This window comes from Typopeltis vanoorti, chromosome 5, assembly GCF_054136105.1.
Source record: "Typopeltis vanoorti isolate ZY-2024b chromosome 5, IOZ_Tvanoo_1.0, whole genome shotgun sequence".
Taxonomy (NCBI): Eukaryota; Metazoa; Arthropoda; class Arachnida; order Uropygi; family Thelyphonidae; genus Typopeltis; species Typopeltis vanoorti.
This window is the reverse complement of record NC_143553.1, coordinates 124,805,518-124,824,745: the sequence shown is the minus strand read 5'-3', so window position 1 is coordinate 124,824,745 and position 19,228 is coordinate 124,805,518. Positions and strand designations below refer to the sequence as shown.

Here is a 19,228-nt window from a genome sequence, read left to right as displayed (position 1 = left end):
TCTGCCCAGGAACCTATATATTCTTCTTTTATTAGTACTTGAATTAGGTTTGAACTTGGTTCTGATCAGAAGTTTGCTCAAATTACGTAAAAAGTCTGTCTCATTGATCCTAACTTGGGCCTATTTTGATTATCATGGCTGTGCCTGGGAATGCTATGTCAAAAACCAGTTCAGCACAGCTGCAGGTAAAGTCTGTCACCAAGCCACAGCTCTACAGTTTTTTTTTTTTTTTTTCAGTAAGAGGCAAAAACCTACCACCTGCAGAACAACAACCCTGCCAGACAGCTATAAATTCCACTGGCTTACACAACCCATGATTCTAATCAGAGATAAAGCAGAAAATTAAGAAGGAAATGCATCCTGTTCAATACCATAAGAGTTATAGTTAAATTCATTATATATTAAATATTCACTAGGTGCATAGTCATATAATAGGTTTCAATTAAGTATACCAGTGTAAACTTCCAGTCATCACATAGGTTGTGAAACTTGGTCTCTAACAAAAGCACTGACAAATAAACTAGCAACGACTCAAAGAAAAATGGAGAGGCTGATGCTAGTCATCACATTAAAAGATAAGAAGTGAAACACCTGAATAAGAAGCCAGACTCGTATCGCTGACATCATTCTTCACCACAAGTGACTAAAATGGAAATGGGCTGGACATCTATCCAGAAGATGAGTGATGGACTACCATACTAATGAATTGGATTCCTAAAGAAGGGAAACGAGGCTGAGAACGTCTTAAAAGATCTTGGAGTGATGAATTGTCAAATTTTGTTGGGAAAACTGTTCAACGATTGCCAAGAACAGAGAAAGGTGGAAGGAACTGGAAGAGGCCTTCATCCAGCAGTGGACAGAAATTGGCTGAAAAGAAGAAGTGTTTGCTGTAGAGTAGAACTGTACATAACTAACCAGCTTTATAATTTTATGTTTGCTGATACTAGCAGATGCAAGCTTTCATTGCTGAATTGTGTTTATTTATTTTCAGTAATATTGAGCCTTTGGTTCTATTATCATATGCTTTATTTATGTTTTGCCTTTATAGTCAAGAAAGAAATGTGCAATACTAGAAAAAAATGAAAAATGAATAAAAAATAATCCAAGCAAAACACCAGTATAAGGGAATTTGTTCAAATATATACCAGAATTGAAATGCTTATCATATCATTGCATAATGTGCAATGCATCTATTGCAGCATGCTTATTCTAATAACTTTTTTGTATGGTTGGTTAGATGAGATTAATAATTTCTTTTGAAGTCATATTTCAGATTTCAAGAATGGTATGAGATATTTTTTAAAATTTATATATATATATATATAGTTTTATGAAAAAATTGAATGACTAGAACCGAGATTTAATTAAAAAGGTTTTAATATAAACACACTACTAGTTTCGGCCTGTAACAGCCTTCTTCAGGTGACATTATAAAAGAAAAAAGAAAAAACACTAAACATTGAGGGTTAAAAGACTATGAACAACATAGACAGTCTTTATACATAATTAGCATGAAAACGTTGTAGTTGTATTTGAAGCTGTTCTTTCATTTGTTGCATTGTTGGGAGAGTGTGTGCTTGATGCATCACGTGAACGCCAGTACATGATTACAGCTGAATGACTATCTGGGAGGTTGTAGCTTAAGTTGTTATTTAGATGAACAGGATTGAAGATGATTTCTCTCAATTCCACAATTTTTCTCTCTATTTCGTCACTGCAACGGAAGATGTTTGTAGATTTTTCCCAGCAGACTTTGTGACTTTGGTTATCATCATTAGGATTTATCATCATTTCAAGATAATATATCAAGATATATTATCTTGAAATTTGAAGTAACCGGACCTGATGCAATGTGTAAGCAAGGATGTGCCAACAGATGAAGTCCTAACATTACTCAAGGACAAGTTATCCAAAAATATGTTAGCCTTGCTTACACATTGCATCAGGTCCGGTTACTTCAAATTTCAAGATAATATATACAAACAAAATCATGGACTGGCTATGGGTAATCCTTTATCTCCGGTTCTTGCAAATATTTACTTAGAAGATTTTGGAACCAAGGCTATCTCTTCCTTTATTTTAACTCCTAAAGTTTGGAAACGTTATGTGGATGATGTCTTCATTGTTTGGAGCCATGGACATGAATCCCTTATGGTTTTCCTCGAACATCTCAATAGCCGACATCAAAGTATTAAGTTTACTGCTGAGCTTGAAACGGATAATTCTTTGCCTTTTCTTGATGTCAAAATGACTCGCTCTTCTGGTAAACTAAAAATATCGATATATAGAAAACCCACACATACCAACAGATATCTGCACAGTCAGTCCCATCATTTCCCTCCTCATAAGCTTGGAATAATTTCCACCTTGGGACATAGAGCCCGTTCTCTTCTTGATGATCCAAATGAACTGCTTACAGAAATAAACCATCTGAAAACTTCTTTCGAAGTTAATGGATATTCCAAGAAAATCATTAACAAATTCCTTCTTAATCCTCCTAGACATCACTCAGAAGAAACAAATAGATTCAAATGCAATATATCTATTCCTTACATAAGTACTGTTTCACATAAATTAGCAAAAGTTCTAAAAAAATACAATATCAGAACCTTGTTCACTCCACTTCCAAAGATCCGTTCCTTAATTAGCCACCCAAAACCTTGTCATCATCAACTCAAATACCCTGGCGTATATAAAATATTATGTGACTGCGATATTCTTTATTTCGGGCAGACAGACAAATATGTCGAAATGCGTATGGAAGAACACATGAGAGACATTACTTACAAGAGACAGCGAGCAAGTGCATTATCAAGTCATATCCTTTTCTCGGCTAATCCTAATGATGATAACCAAAATCACAAAGTCTGCTGGGAAAAATCTACAAACATCTTCCGTTGCAGTGACGAAATAGAGAGAAAAATTGTGGAATCGAGAGAAATCATCTTCAATCCTGTTCATCTAAATAACAACTTAAGCTACAACCTCCCAGATAGTCATTCAGCTGTAATCATGTACTGGCGTTCACGTGATGCAGCAAGCACGCACTCTCCCAACAATGCAACAAATGAAAGAACAGCTTCAAATACAACTACAACGTTTTCATGCTAATTATGTATAAAGACTGTCTATGTTGTTCATAGTCTTTTAACCCTCAATGTTTAGTGTTTTTTCTTTTTTCTTTTATAATGTCACCTGAAGAAGGCTGTTACAGGCCGAAACTAGTAGTGTGTTTATATTAAAACCTTTTTAATTAAATCTCGGTTCTAGTCATTCAATTTTTTCATAAAACTATGTATGTTAACCGAGTCAATGATCATTCTGTCATATATATATATACACACACACACACGTTTTATACATATATATATAAAATATATATATACATATATATATATATATATATATATATATATATATATATATATATATATGTATATATTGTTATATACCCTTTTTTTTCTATAATTTGTCCCTTTTAGCCTTTAAGGTTAGTCTATACTTAACTCGTTGTGCTCTTAAATCTTTCCCCTTTTTAACAAACAACATCTTTGGCCGCTCTTAAGTTTAATCACGTGTAGGATACTTAATGATTAGGGCTTTGTCCTAGAATGAGATGCGGCCATTAACCATATCTTCTGAGACAGTCCACCTGATAAGCTTTGACAAATTTATTTTTTAACTGCGCCAGCCAATACCAAGGATAGATGAGACTCTTATCCAGGATGGCTCTCTCAGAGTGATACACAGTAACTACAGTAAATACCTAACTTCTGTTCCCTATATTCTTGCATGCAGTCATGGTCCGCTTTGTTAAATTATACATGTGGGTTCTTCCCGCTTAGTTCGATAATAATTTTATGAGTGGCTGTTTGAATTCATATACTAAACCAGATCAGGCAGGTACTACGAAACATATTTATTAATTAAAGAAATGATACATGAAAGTTATATTTCTAGATAATCTGAACCAAATTTTAGTAAAATCTGTGATTCGTTACTACTAATGAAATACATGAACAAATTTGCTTGGACCACCTCTATATGTAACCTAACATTATCTCATCACAAGTTATCACACATTCTACACTCACGTGGTCACCAGTTATATCACTTAACACAGCACAATTAATTCTTACAAATTAAATAGAGCCCTTCTAGGCAGACAGTTCTCAAACAAAGATGGGTCTATGCCAAGTTGGAGACAGTTCCTAAAGTTCCATATAATAAGTCCACTACACAAATGTTCTTTGGAAAACACACAATTCCTTAATCGTGAATATATAATACAAGAGTCTACATTACCATCTCTGAAATGATACTCGTTCCTTTCTTCTGCCTTGTCTGGGCATCAAGGCTTCTTCTCAGTCTGCTGCTCGTCTGGTCGCCTTCGATAACTGTACGGCCGGATTCTCAGTGGGAAGGGCGATATGGCTCAGGAACTTAGCCAGAACGGACGGCATCTGCTTGGTTTTTTCCTCGCACAATATAGCATAGCTATCCTAGTCCAAGGAAATAGCTGGCCCATCCCATACGCTGCGGCAGACAACTCATACCCTCCACGGCCAGCCTGGAACTTCTCCGTAGGTGTGGACTGGACCAACGTCCGAGAGGTCAGGAAACAGGAACAAAAAAGCCTCGAGTGGGGGTTGCTTGACCTTTTTTGTTTTCATGCTCTTCCCGCCAACGTGGTCACATAGGTTTTCATCACGACATCCAGCTCCTTCCACTACATTGCAAGTGCTTTTGGTGTGTTTTCTTAGAAAGCGCTCTAGTTTCTCTTTCTCATAATTTCTCCCTCCCCCGGCACACGTAACACTGGATGATCAAAAGGTGACCCTTGAACTCTGGCTTACAGATTTAGCTATCTTATGACACATAAAATGGGGTTCTTAAATTAATTCAATACATCAAATAATTTCTTTATCAGACCCTTATACATAACAGGTTTGGTCTTACAATTTTCTTTCATTTGTTATATAATTTTTTACTCCTCATCTTAGTGTTATATACATATATATATACATTTCCAGTTTATAGCCAACACACCACATTCTCTGCCTATTTTCAAAGAGAGTTGTTCCTGAATTTAAAAAAATGGTAATTCTTTTTCTTGGTTTATTCAGGATACAACAATATATTTATTTATTTATTTTTTTTGTAGAAATTAATATTAACAGACGATACTGTATTAGAAGAACATAGTGAAGATCCTGCTCTTGTGCAGATGAAATTAATTGACAGTGGAGGTAAGGTTTATTGTGTTTGTTATCTTTTTTAAATGTTTCCAGTATTCAAATGTATAGAGGATTTTTTATAATATTAACATTATTGTAGTAATGTTGTACAGTGAGCATTGGTAAATTAGTCAGTATGTTGTATTTAATAAAACAAAATAAGTTACAAATATGAAAAAGATAATAACAACCAGAGTCAAAGATCTAGAGAGAAATTTAGATACTGTATATATATTTTAGTAAGTTCATTGCGGCAAATCTGGCAATATGACAGATACTTGTTGGAAGTCTTATTAGATTGCACAACATTAATTAATTATTATTTTTTATGTCAAATACTATATACAAAAGTTTGGAAACCTGTAGCACTAGGCAATATCCTAGGCAAGCTAAAAATTATATAATCAGAGAACCTTCCTTCACTAGAGACCAAACATGATACTTCTTTTACTCCCTTTAGATTTCCAATAAGCAAGACAATGAAAGTCAGCCACCACCACTTAAGACATTCAGGCCGACTAAGATTTAAACCTGTAGAAAGTTGATGCTGTTCACTTAGCCATCCCGACCAGCAATTTACTTAATTATGTAATACTGTGAAAATGGAGTTCATTTTCAATATCCTTGTATTTTTTTTCAAATGTTGGATGGTGTGCACTATTCATTATAGAAGCATGGATCATTGTACAGTAGATTGGTATAAATTGCAGCTTAAACTACCATCTGGAAAATGAGAATTTATTAGTTTTAATAAATCATTACATTTAATGTTTAAGCTTATATGGTTCAGGCCATCTTCAGGAGTGTGTGCGTGTGTGTTATATTATTAAAGGTATTTACTCAGATTGTAGACATTTTATATTAGAATTTTACTGACTAGGAACACCAAGATAAGAAAAAAGCTTTAATTAGAACACAATTAGTTTCGTCTGATTGCCGACTTCTGCAGGTGATAATATGTACACCTGAAGAATTCGGCATTCCAACGAAACTAATCGTGTTCTAATTAAAGTTTTTGTCTTACCTCAGTGTTCCTAGTCAGTAAAATTCTAATATAAAATATATATATATATATACACGAGGTAGTATCAAAAAGTTTTGAGACTAGCTCTCTTTACGAGAAATTACCTTATTTATCTACATTTACACACTATCACCTTCAAAATAATCCCCTTGCATATCAATACAGTGCTCCCAGCATTCTTGCCACTTCTGGAATGTATCTGGAAGTCTTCTTTTCGAAGCACGTCAAGCATTCTGCGATTCGTGCTGGATCTTCATCTTCGCAAAGAGGGCGAAGTCTGCAGGAGCCAAATCTGGCGAGTAGGGTGGGTGCAGAAGTGAGATCATGTTGTTTCTGGTGAGAAATTCACATGAGGAGAACTCGTTGACAGAGTGCATTGTCATCGTGGAGCATCCAGTTTTTCGTGCTCCACAGATCTGGTCGCTTTCGCCGAATGTCCTCCCTCAAACGCCTTAAAACCTGGCAGTAGAACTCGCTATTGACGGTCCGGCCACTGAGGACGAATTCTCAATGCACAATGCCGTGAATGTTGAAAAAGACAATGAGCATGCACTTGGTTGAGCTGCAGACCTGCCTTGCATTTTTCAGTAGTGGAGATGATGGGCTCTTCCACTGTGAAGACTGTTGCTTCATCTCAGGGTCGTACCCGTACACACAAGTTTCTTCACCGGTAATGATCCGTGAATTTCAAGTTTTTTCAAACGTGAATTTCACGTTTGCTCTTTGTTCTGATTTGCTGTCCATGATGAAATTGCAGATGTGGTAATGCAGGTGGTCAGAATAGCATCAGTTGCACAGCTCCCGACGTACGCAGGACGATGTCTTTTGGCACAGTGACTTATGAAGGTAGGTGCTCCCTGTGACTGTGCATGCAGCCTTGTGCTGCCATCTGTTGGCGTGTTACAAACCTAGTCTCGAAACTTTTTGATACCACCTTGTGTATATATATATATATATATATATATATATATGTTAAAGATACCAAGTTATTTTAAATATAAACCTGGTTTTTTACTCCATTTCCCAAGTAAGCAAACAGATAAGTCAGTCAAGTTTGCGCCTGCAAGTGTTACAAGTCTAGCTGACCCTGCACGTAGTGCAAGTCCAAGGCAACTCGTGGTAAAGGTAGAATAAGCTCTGATCACTATTCTTAATATTTACCCTTAATGCAAAGCACATCTCCGGAGGAGATGTATGATGCTATGTATTAAAGGCAAGGGGCCACTATCCAGACCGGTTTCGGCCTTTATTGAGGTCTCGTCAGTGGGAGCCAGGCTAAGAAATACTAAGTTTTAAGTAACACAGAGCTTGCATCATACATCTCCTCCAGAGATGTGCTTTGCATTAAGGGTAAATATTAAGAATAGTGATCAGAGCTTATTCTACCTTTACCACGAGTTGCCTTGGACTTGCACTACGTGCAGGGTCAGCTAGACTTACAACACTTGCAAGCGCAAACTTGACTGACTTGTCTGTATGCTTACTTGGGAAATGGAGTAAAAAACCAGATTTATATTTAAAATAACTTGGTATCTTTAACATATATATATATTATAAAATTATATTATATATTTTTATAATATATATATATTATAAAAAATAACATATATATATATATATATATATATATATATATATGTTAGAAGACTGATTTACTCGGTTGAAGTACATATTTTTTAGGATTAAATGACTGGGAAACCAAGATAAGAAATAAGAACAAATTTTAGTGGCACAACTAGTTTCGTCTTTAGCAGACTTCTTCAGGTGCAAAAAATAAAAGAAGGACTTAACTCTAAACAGTACAAAAAGGTTAGCGTATATTTCAATGTTAATGCGGTGACATTTGTGTGTTTAAAAATATTCTCTCCCTGACTTCATTGTTGGGCATACATATGCGCCAATATTGGATAGCAGCACAGTGACAGTCAGATTGGTTATAACTTTGGTTGCTATTGAGATGTATAGGATTAAGGATGATTTCTTTAGATTCTACTATCTTTCTTTTTAGTTCATCGTAACAATGGAAAATATTAGTAGACTTGTCCCATAGTAATGGATGGGTGTGGCTCTCTCTTCATTAGAATTTGCAGAAAATAGAACATGGCTCGACAGAGCACTGGCTCGCGTTCTCCCGTAACTTATGTCTCTCTGATGTTCTTCAATGCGTAACTCAATGGATTTCTCTGTCTGGCCAAAGTATGGTTTATCATAGTTGCACCAAATCTGGTAGATGCCGGGATACTTGAGGTTGTTATGTCTAGGTTTAGGTCGGCTCAGTAAGGAACGGAGTTTCAGTAGAGGTGTGAATAAAGTCCGTATATTGTATTTCCTAAGAACCTTTGGCCAATTTGGGAGAGATAGAGCTGATGTAAGGTAGAAAAACATTACCTTTAACTCTTGTGGCCAAAGTATGGTTTATCACAGTTGCACCAAATCTGGTACACACCGGGATACTTGAGGTTGTTATGTCTAGGTTTAGGTTGGCTCAGTAAGGAGTGGAGTTTCAGTAGAGGTGTGAATAAAGTCCGTATATATTGTATTTCTTAAGAACCTTGGCCGATTTGGGAGAGATGGAGCTGATGTAAGGTAGAAAAACGTTACCTTTAACTCTGTGATGTCTTCATTATGGCAAAGAGAGTGGATTGAACAGGAAATTTGTTAATAGTTTTCTGGGAATAGCATTCAGTTGAAAGGTAGTCCGGAGGAAATTGAGTTCTTTGTTAAGTTCTTCTTCATCATAAAGAAGGGAACGCGCCCAATGTCCAAGTGTAGAAATGATTCCGAACTTTTGTGGGGGGATAATGGTGAGACTGGGCTTGGAGATATCTGTTCGTGTGGGTAGGTTTTCTGTAAATCAAAATCTTGAATATCTCCACTGAACGGGTCAGTTTAACATCCAAGAAAGGAAGAGAACCATTAACTTCTAACTCTGCTGTAAATTTGATGTTGGGATGTTGTTTATTCAGATGGTCTAGGAAATTTTGAAGAGATTCATGGCCATGGTCCCAAACTAAAAAAAAATGTCATCTATATATCTTTTCCAAATTCTTGGTTTTAAAGGGAAGGAGGAGATAGCTTTCTCTTCAAAATCTTTGAGGTAGATGTTAGCAAGTACTGGTGACAATGGGTTTCCCATAGCTAATCCAGAATTTTGTTTGTAGATAGTATTTCTATACTTGATGCTAGACTTGATACAAACTAGCAAACTTACTCTATCCTTGAAAGAGATCCTATGCGTGAACTTCATAATTGTACCAACAACCTTTTGAGAACGACAACAGAAACCCCCACCCCCCAGAAACATGCGTCTATCTCTTCGTTCTCTCCATCCGTTAATCCCTCAGTTATATGGTTTAACTAAAATCCATAAGGAAAACATTCCTCTATGACTAATTGTCAAAGGAATTGATTCTCCAACCTATAACCTTTCCAAATTTCTTGCCAATTCTCTAAAATGTTTCTCCAGTAAGTCATCATCTTTTATTAAAAACTCCATGGATTTTGTCTCTAGCCTTAAAGATACCACTATTAAGGAAGAAGAAATCATGGCCAGTTTTGACATAGTCTCCTTATTTACCAATGTTCCTACTGAAGAAGTTCTCTTGTTATTAAAAAATAAATTATCTAAGAAGATCTTGGCCCTATTAACTTACTGTGTTCATTCAGGATATTTCAAGTATAGAAATACTATCTACAAACAAAATTCTGGATTAGCTATGGGAATAAATAAATAAAATAATAACTTTTTGTTGTCCTTGCTTTTGTCTTTTGCTGTTATTTTTGCTTTTCTAACTTTCCAGGAAAAAAAAACCCTGCAGCCTTCATATCAGACTGTCTATCTCACCTTCTAATGACAGTAATGACAAAATCCTTATAATAGTTCATTGCATCCTAGATGAGATTTGAACTTACATCTTTCCAAATGCAGAGACAAGAGCAGTATAAATGCTCATCAAGTTATTCTTTCCTTTGCAGGTGAAGTTGCTTTCCTGAATTTCATAACTTCTTTCAGTCCATCTGTGTAAATAAACCTTGCCACAATGAACCTGTGTAGCTCAGTCAATACTGATAATGCCCTTTGGTCTTTCCAACCAAAGGGCATTGTTAGTATTGACTTGGATTTATACAAAAACCGACTTTTGAAAAAACCAGTTTTCAAATTCCAGTATTTCCAAAAGAACCGGTTAAATTGGTTTTCAAATTTTTACAAAAAAAAAAATATATAAATAGTATAAAATATTTATACTTATTTAAAATTTTTTCAGTTTATTTAATATTTATGGAACTACAAAAATATAACAAAATAAAATATACTCCATACAAAACCAAATAAAAAAAAAAACTAAAATAACTAAAATCCGTACAAATTATAAATTTTTATTTCATTTAATATTTTTCTTCAGGAAATATGATTTCAAAAAACAAAGTGTTCACTGAACTATTACTTAATCTTGTTCTTATTCTAGATACAAAATTGCCTGAAATAGAAAATACTCTCCGTACAAATTATAAATTTTTATTTCATTTAATACTTTTCTTCAGGAAATATGATTTCAAAAAACAAAGTGTTCACTGAACTATTACTTAATCTTGTTCTATTCTAGATACAAAATTGCCTGAAATAGAAAATACTCTCTCACTCGCTACTGAACTTGGTTTTATCATTTTTAGGGCATCAAATAATAAATCTAAATTCTTTTTTCTTTTATTGGTTGCCTCAAATACTGAAAATTTGGTGTTGGATTTGATATTATTTCTTCAGATTCCTCAAGAAACCTATGAACTGAATTTTCTGTGGCTTCTTTTAGAGCATTGCCCTGATTAAAAGTTTCTCCATCTCCAATAAATTCATCATTGGAATCTGTTTCCATAGAAGAATTTGGATATATTCTACACAATATTTTTCTAGATAACTTAATAATATCGAATTTTGAAACTGGAAATACACTAGATTTCTTTGTTGAAATGTTTTGTGGATTTTGCAAATATAGCAAAAGGGTTACCAATCCAACTTGTCTTCTTTCTCGAATTCATATTTCTAAAGCATTTAATAATTTGGAACTAGTTTCAGTCTTTAAATTTTTTAGTTCATTTAACAGAAATTCAAATATGCCTTCACTTGTTAATAAATTGGCATCTTGCTGCCCTAATGCTTCAGCTGCTAGACATACTGGTCCCAACACTCTAAGTAGCTCCATGATTTTAGGATATTAAGCTTCATTCCACATATGAGAAGCACCAATATCATTCAAAGCTAAAACAACACATTCTTTCAATGTTATCAATCTTTCAATCATGGCCTCTAAACTATTCCATCTCATTTGGCAGTCAAGAATCAGACTCAATTCCTTTCCTTTTTCTTGTTTTACATAATTCTAAAGGATGCTATCTATTACGGGAGTTTTTTTTTTAAAAAAAAATTGCAAATTTTTCTAATTTGGGAAATTGTTTGTAATTGTCAGACAACATAGGGATTCCACAGTCGTTATCTAGATCAAGAGAATTTAAAAAATCCTCGCCATAGTCATCTTCACACTCTACATCATCTTCTGATTCCTCACTTGTAACATATACATCGGTTTCAAGTCAAAATGTTAACTTGTTAATTGAATAATTAATTAATTTTTACATATTAATTCTAGTATCTAAAACCTGGTTTTTAAAAACTAACGAACCCTAGTATTCACTGTGACAAGGTTTATTTACACAGATAGACTGAGAGAAGTTAAGAAATTCAAGAAAGTAACCTGTAAAGGAAAGCATAAGTTCATGAGCAAGCAAACAGCTCTTTTCTGCAGAACACCATGAAATGGATTATTCATTGGCTTTTTGATCCCTTTCCTTGAAAATAGCTTTATCTCATCTTTTCAAGGAGTTTGGTGAAGTTGTTAGCTTGTATGGCTGAACCAGAATCATAGATTGCAGAATCATAGCTTCATTCTGCATGACATTTGAAAGTGACTCATCTGCTTTTGCAGTCATAAAATCATTCCTATGTCAACAATCATGATTGTTGACATAGGAATGATTTTGAATTTGAATAATGCTACTAGAAACTTCACAGCAAAGCATGTCAATCAATGTTATTTCCTTCCAAATTAAAATAATTGGTTGGATGGAATTGAGAAGAGCCTATGATTATCAGTGAGAAGATCGTGTGCAGGAGGAATGGTGTGGAGTTAATTTGATGGACCTATATATGCCTGATGGACTGCACTTAAATGGTTTTGGAGTTAGATGCTTGTAGAAAGCATTGCTCAGTGAGAGTTTGGAAGTGCAAAACTAGGGAAACTTGAGATATGGGGTAAGCAATCCAGTACATGTCTAGCCATCTCTGGGACAATTGAGCGTGAGTGTAGGAATGACTGTGCATATTATTATTATTATTGGCTACTCCATGGAGTCCTTAGACTCATCAAGGGAGGCCCTAAGCATCATGCCAAGCACTATCCAACATTTGTGCAGTATCTCTCAGAACTTTGCTTTGCATTCACAGTCATGGCACCCACAACAGAACTCTGGTAACCTATTCCACTAATTCACCATTCTCCAAAAAACCTAATTCTAACACCCTTGCTAACTACACTCTTACTCAGTTTCCAAGAGGGCCTCTAGTTCTCCCACCATTAGACCTGTTCTGAAAAACATTCCTGTGTATTAATCTTGTAAAAACATTTCAGTATTTTGTATTTGTCAATAATATATCTTTTCCACCTGTCAACCAATTTCTGTAACACACAAATTGTCAACCTGTCTTTAAGAAAATTCATTCAATAGACCTGCTACCATCTTGGTCACTCGCCATTGGATCCTCTCCACTTCCTCATCACCAAGAAACCCACATGACCAGATGTCATATCGGTTATTGAGCCTTGTCAATAAGCCATCTTACCAAGCCTTGGTAAGATGGGATCTTACCAAGACTCAATAAAGAGGTATAATACTTGTGGAAAAGCTTAGACGTTGGTTATACATGCTTACTAAATAATAGCTTAAGGAAATTACAACGTACAATAGAATATACATTAAAATAAATTTTAATACACTTCCAATATTTTGGCAATGTCACGTTGCCATTTTCACAGGAACTTAGAAACAAGACAAATGCACGCAAGCATAATACACAGTAAATGAAGACGAAGCAGGAAGCTATTCTTTCTCCTAAAAGTCCTGATGGTACCCCTAGTGGGCAATGTCAGTATTCTTGGCCATCTGGACTGAAGGTCTTCTGATGTAAGTTTCCCAAATTTGGGGCAGTCTCGTGCAACCAAATTTGTTGAGGTTTGGATTGTTTCTTAGGGCTGAGGCTGATTCCATGAATAGCCTTTCGTATTTGAATTTACTACGGTGGCTTTCTTCCACCGTATTCTATGGCGGGTATCCAGAACATGGTCTGCAAGACCAGAGTGACTATATTGGTGAAACCGGATGTAGTCCTTGTGTTCTGAAATTCTGATATTAGCTGTCCTGCCTGTTTGGCGAAAGTAGGACAGCTTAGAGCTGCAAGGGACCTGGTATACACCAGGTAGGTCTAGGGGAGGAGGTTGGTCTTTAGTGGAGCGGATAAGGGATGCCAATTTTCTATATGGTCTGTAACAAGAAGTCAATGTTTTTTTAGGATTTTTGTAATTTTTTCCGAGGTGCCTCAGATATAGGGAATGGAGATGGATTTAGAGTAATCCTTGTTCTGAAGGCGGGGTGGGGGGGGTATTGGTTTCAATATTTTTTTTTGGGGGGGGGGTAGCCATTGGCTGAGAATGTGGTTTAGTTCTGTGGTTAGGGCATTGTCATTTGAACAGATAAGTTTAGTCCTGTTGTGTAGTGTCTTAATGACTCCATATTGTTGTGAGGGGTGGGGGAGATTGTTGGTGGATATATCTGCCTGTGTGGGTGGGTTTTTTTATAAACTGGGAAAACCAAGGTTCCATCAGGCTGGCGGGTGACTAGTGTGTCTAAGAAGGGAAAGCAATTGTTTTTTTTTTTCTTCCAGGGTGAACTTGATTCTGGGGTGTTGGTTGTTTAAGTGTGTTAGGAAGGAGAGGAGTGCATCAGAGCCATGTGGCTAAATAGCGAACACATCATCAACATAGCGAAGCCATATTGATGATGTGTTCTTTATTTGTTTGTAGAATTTTCCTTGCCAAACAAAATAGCCTGAGTTCATTGTGAATTGAAGTAGGGCTGTGATATTGGGAGGAAATTTAACTTGGATTATCTCTAAGGATTCTTTGGGTGGGACATTTGTGAATAAGGAGGAGACATCAAAACTGAAAGGTTTTCTATGCTGGCTTTGAAGTAGGCTGAGTTTTTTTGTGTGTGAAGGTGTGTTGCCAGTATAGTGTGTGAGTGCTTTGGCCAAATGTTTAGCTAGTTTGTATGTGGGGGAATCAATGCCATCCACTATGGGATGTAATGGCACATTTTCTTTATGTATTTTTGGGAGTCCATATACATGGGGGGGGGGGTATGGAGTTAAACGGTTTTAATTTGCTAGTGACTTCTACAGGCCAAGAAGTGACCTTAAGAAGCCTGTGGAGTTTTCTAATTTGTGAGTTGGTGGGATTGTACTCGATAGGGAGGTAAGTAGCCCGATCTAACAATAGAGCATTAAGCTTACCTGTGTAATCCATTTGGTTAAGCAATACTGTGGTGTTCCCTTTATCTGCTTTGGTGATTATTATTTCCTTGTTTTTCTTTAATTCTTGCAGAGCTTTGAATTCCTTATTGAGCATGTTGGTGTTGTGATATCCACTCTTGTGATAACCCTTTCCATACTGAATTGCTTTTTGAGTTTCTGTTGAGTTTAAGTTTTTGAGTTTTTTTATGTTTAATGTCCATGTTTCACAGCTATATATCAATAAGGGAGAAATCACTGGTTAAAAACTTTCATTTGTAGGCATCGTGGTAATTGGCTTTTGAATATCAGCTGTAATTTTCTAAGTGCTTTTCAGCAAAGCATTGCTTGTCTTTTCATTTTCTTCCTTCTATGATGTTTTGATCCATTGATATCCATTGTCCTAAATATCTGTAATGATTTACTTGTTCAATTTCATCATAATTGATTTTTATTTATTTATTTTTTTTTTTCAGGTTGCACATAGCTATCGAACATAACTTGGGGTCTTCTTTAGGTTTATCTTTAAGCTAGCTGTTTTGCTAGCAATTTTGAGTTCATAAGTATGCAGTTCATGCAGACTTGGAGTAAAGATGACTATGTCACCTGTGAACAATGGCTTAAACATTGTTCCTTTTTCTTCCCAATAAAGAAGGTTGAATATTTCTTATAGCTGTTCATGTTGTGAATAGTTTTGGAGATATTGTGCCATTTTGTCTTATGCCACTCTGCATATCCACACTGGAGATGTTTCAAATAAAATGAATTGTTATTGTTGCATTGGTGTATGATGGTCCTTACATATGGCTCCTCCTTGATTATTGATTATGTAGTGCCTTAAGTTGCAAAAGTTTTTATCACTCAGAGGCTTTCTTATAATTAATAAAATACAAACATAATGGGAGTTGGTGTTCATTACATCATTCAATAATCTGTTGTGCTACTTGAATATGGTCCATTGTGCATGAGGTCACTTTTAAAGCCTGCATGTTCTTTTGGCTCTGCAAGGTACAGAGGTGTACAAAGCCTGGCTAAGACTTTTGTAAACACTTTGTAAATCACCAATAATAGACTGATGGGTCAATAGTTCTTCAATACTTCACCTTTTTTGTGTATCAGAATAAGGGGATGGGGAAAATAGCCTTTTTTCATACTCTTGATACATCATATTTCTTCACACATAGGGAAAAGGTTTGGGAGATTTTGTAGATCACTTCTCTTCATTTTATAAGTTTAGCTATGACTCCATCCTCACCTGCAGCTTTTCCATTTTGCATGTGCTGGATGTTCCACATAACTTCTTCCAGTGGATTTTGTCACACCTCAGTTATTAGGTTTTTTTTCATTTGTTTTGTCATCCTGTAAAATAGTGAGTAAAATGTATGCTTCTTTTGTGCTCTAGCATATCTGTATCCAGTTATGCACACGTAGTTTGACTCCAACTATTTTTTATTGCTATTCATCAATTCTTCTTTATCATTTTTTGAGGCTGCAGTTGTCTTGAATTGAATTTTCTTATTTCTTCCTTGATGTGTTTCTAATTGTTTTTTGCAGCTCAATATATTTAGTCTGTTGAGTTTGTGTACATTGATGTTTTTTGTTTTGATCCTTGAAACATTTTCATCTTTCTGTTTGGCAATACTTTTGAATCGCACTGCATCGTATGCAGCAATCACTTTCAATGTTGAAGGTACTAATATTAGAACAGTCCTGAAATATATTTTTTTCTGTTACTGAGGATAAACTTAATTTCACTAGTTATTCCATTTGGATTTTTCCATTGTATTTTCTATGTACTTTTTTTTTTCTTAAAAAAAAATTCATTTTATAGGTGTATACTTTTTTCAAAAAATGTAATCAGTATTGCTCCTCTATCATCTCTTGCATCATATCCAAAATTTTGCATTGAGCTTTCCTCTAATTCTTGTGTACCAGTTCTAGCATTAAAATCTCCCCAGACAATTTTGAAATGATGTTTTCCTTTATTGTAAAGTGGTGATACCTCATGGTAGAAGTCTTCAATTGGTATGGCTTATTGTTGGTGGACATAGACTTGGATGACCTGACCTTGCAAGTGCATCTTTTTGAGATTTAGACAATAAAACTTGCTATTCGATCAGAAATGCTGTCAAATAAGTGATATTATTCTTCATTTTTTTTTTTTTATTGATCATGAACCTGACTCCACTGATCTGATTCTTTTCTTATCCTTACCTCTGTAGAATAGTATGTCTCCATTTTTAATTAAAGAATTTCTTTGCCATTACATCTAACTTCACATAATCCCTGAATGTTCCATTTTAGCAGCTTTAACTGTGGAGAGTTCTAATTTAAAGTTCCAAGTTCCAGTTTCCAATGGCAGCACATAGTTACTTGTGATTCTTAGCACCCTTTGTCTTCATGTTTAACTGCCTGTCACTTTAGATTCTAATAATCTTGCTTCCAGGGAATGAGGGCCATTTTTTCCTAATTCATCTTGAAAGTTTGGGCCATAATTCACAATGCTAGCTCACTGCATATTAGTGAATGGCAATAGTTTTACATGGATCACCAATTCCAAAACCACTTGGGACTGGCAATAAATCATGGCTCTTTATTTTTTATATTCAAAACTACCCTGATATCAAGTGGGTGGTAGTTAGGATCTCCTCCTCCCAAAGTGTCACTTGGGGGGGGGGGATTGAATTAGCATTAGTGAACTAATGCTAATTCGAAGATATCGATGCAAATGCAAAATCAAATTAGCATTCGTTCACTAATGCTAATTAGATTCACAGTCAAGGAGTACTTCTGTGCTTAGTAATGTTAAAGGAAGACAGTAGCCAACGATAGTTTAGTGGATAGTGTCTTTACTCTCCAATTAACAGGCTGGATATATGAAAGTTTTCATATATGGTGAGAGACCCCAATGCTTATTGTGATCCTGAAGTGGACTGAAAAGTCCCATATTTGGTCTTCAGAGTGAATTTCTTAGATTTTCTAATTCTCAGTCTATTCACAGTACAAAAATGTACAGTGTTTTTCACCCTCTCATACTTGAACTGGACATTTAATTATAAATTAAAGATACTAAGAATTATATACTTGGTTTAATCCTCTATCCAAGTGTAGGCAAACAAAGTTTGCTTATACTTGAATCAGTGCAACAGCCATGTACTGATCCAAGCAATCTTCTAAGCTTGTCATGCTTACTAGCCCCTAGTCCACATATAGCCCATCTTAACTGAAAATTCCACACATTTAGCCACCTCCCAGGTCATGACCATATGACCTCTCTCTCTCTCTCTAGTTGGCAGCAACATGATCATATTCGTTACAGACAAATTCTCAGATGCAATTACTAGATCGAGCACTCTCAAACCCTTAGTATTCCATCACATACTGTTTCAGGTAATTATTCTTTAGTAACTGCATAAATTCCATTTCTTTCCTCCCATGTGCCTCTCCTCCTTCCAGTCTATATTCCCACAGTTGAAATCCCCCATAATAATTATCCACCTGCCACTCATTGAGTCTATTTGCCGATGCGTACTATCTCAATCATCTTTTCCATCCCCTGGCCTATAGCAACATCCATTTTGCTGGCCTCTATCTCACACCAGATAGCTTCAGATGTGTCATTTTCCTTTTTTGTTTTTCCCATTGTGATCAACACTGTCGATGATTGTTAACTAACAACATTTTTAAATAGTTGTCATAACCGATGTTGACGTACAGCTGCATAAAGGTTTCTAATTCAGTAGCTGGCACGCGTAGGAAAGGCATACTTAATAACCTGGCTACTTGATTATACATGTTATGTCCATTCAGTGTCTATCCATTCACTGTTACCACTTATGTGAAAAATATTTTGTTACCTTTTCATAGGTATAAAAATGAAAGGCTTTGTCTTGTTTAGCAAAAACTTTCATTTTGACTTTCCAATTTTTTTTAGAAATCTCTTTAAATAGGGATGGTCGCATCCCTATTTAAAGAGAATTTAAATAGGGATGTTATTTCATATATGGTGAGAGACATTATTATTCCAGAAAATATGTATTTCTTTATGTGTTACATGCTTATTTAATTAATCAATTTTGGTTCTCTGTCCTTTCTGAGGAAGGTAGTTAGTAGTATTTGGCTGTTGAAACATAGGGGAGGGGAAAAAAAAACATTTACTATATAATAGTAGTGTTCAACCTTTTTTACTACGCGAGCTACTTTTCTATAAAAAGTTATTCGGCAATCTACTCTCTTATATAGGTCATGTTCCCCCGTATTTAAAAATTTATTTATCACTTTTAATTATTTTAATACAACATAAACAAAACAAATATATTGGAATAAAATATTTATTTCTCTATTTTGGAAAAC

At 35.3% G+C, this 19,228-nt stretch overlaps 1 protein-coding gene across 1 annotated transcript in view; it reads left to right on the top strand.

Moving 5' to 3' along the window:
- LOC150106785 (uncharacterized) overlaps nt 1-19,228 on the top strand; it is a 602,332-nt gene that overhangs the window by 189,624 nt on the left and 393,480 nt on the right. Inside the window, exon 5 of the mRNA XM_090393483.1 lies at nt 5,165-5,249. Coding sequence (XP_090249609.1) covers nt 5,165-5,249 — 85 coding nt within the window. The remainder of the gene's footprint in view (nt 1-5,164; nt 5,250-19,228) is intronic.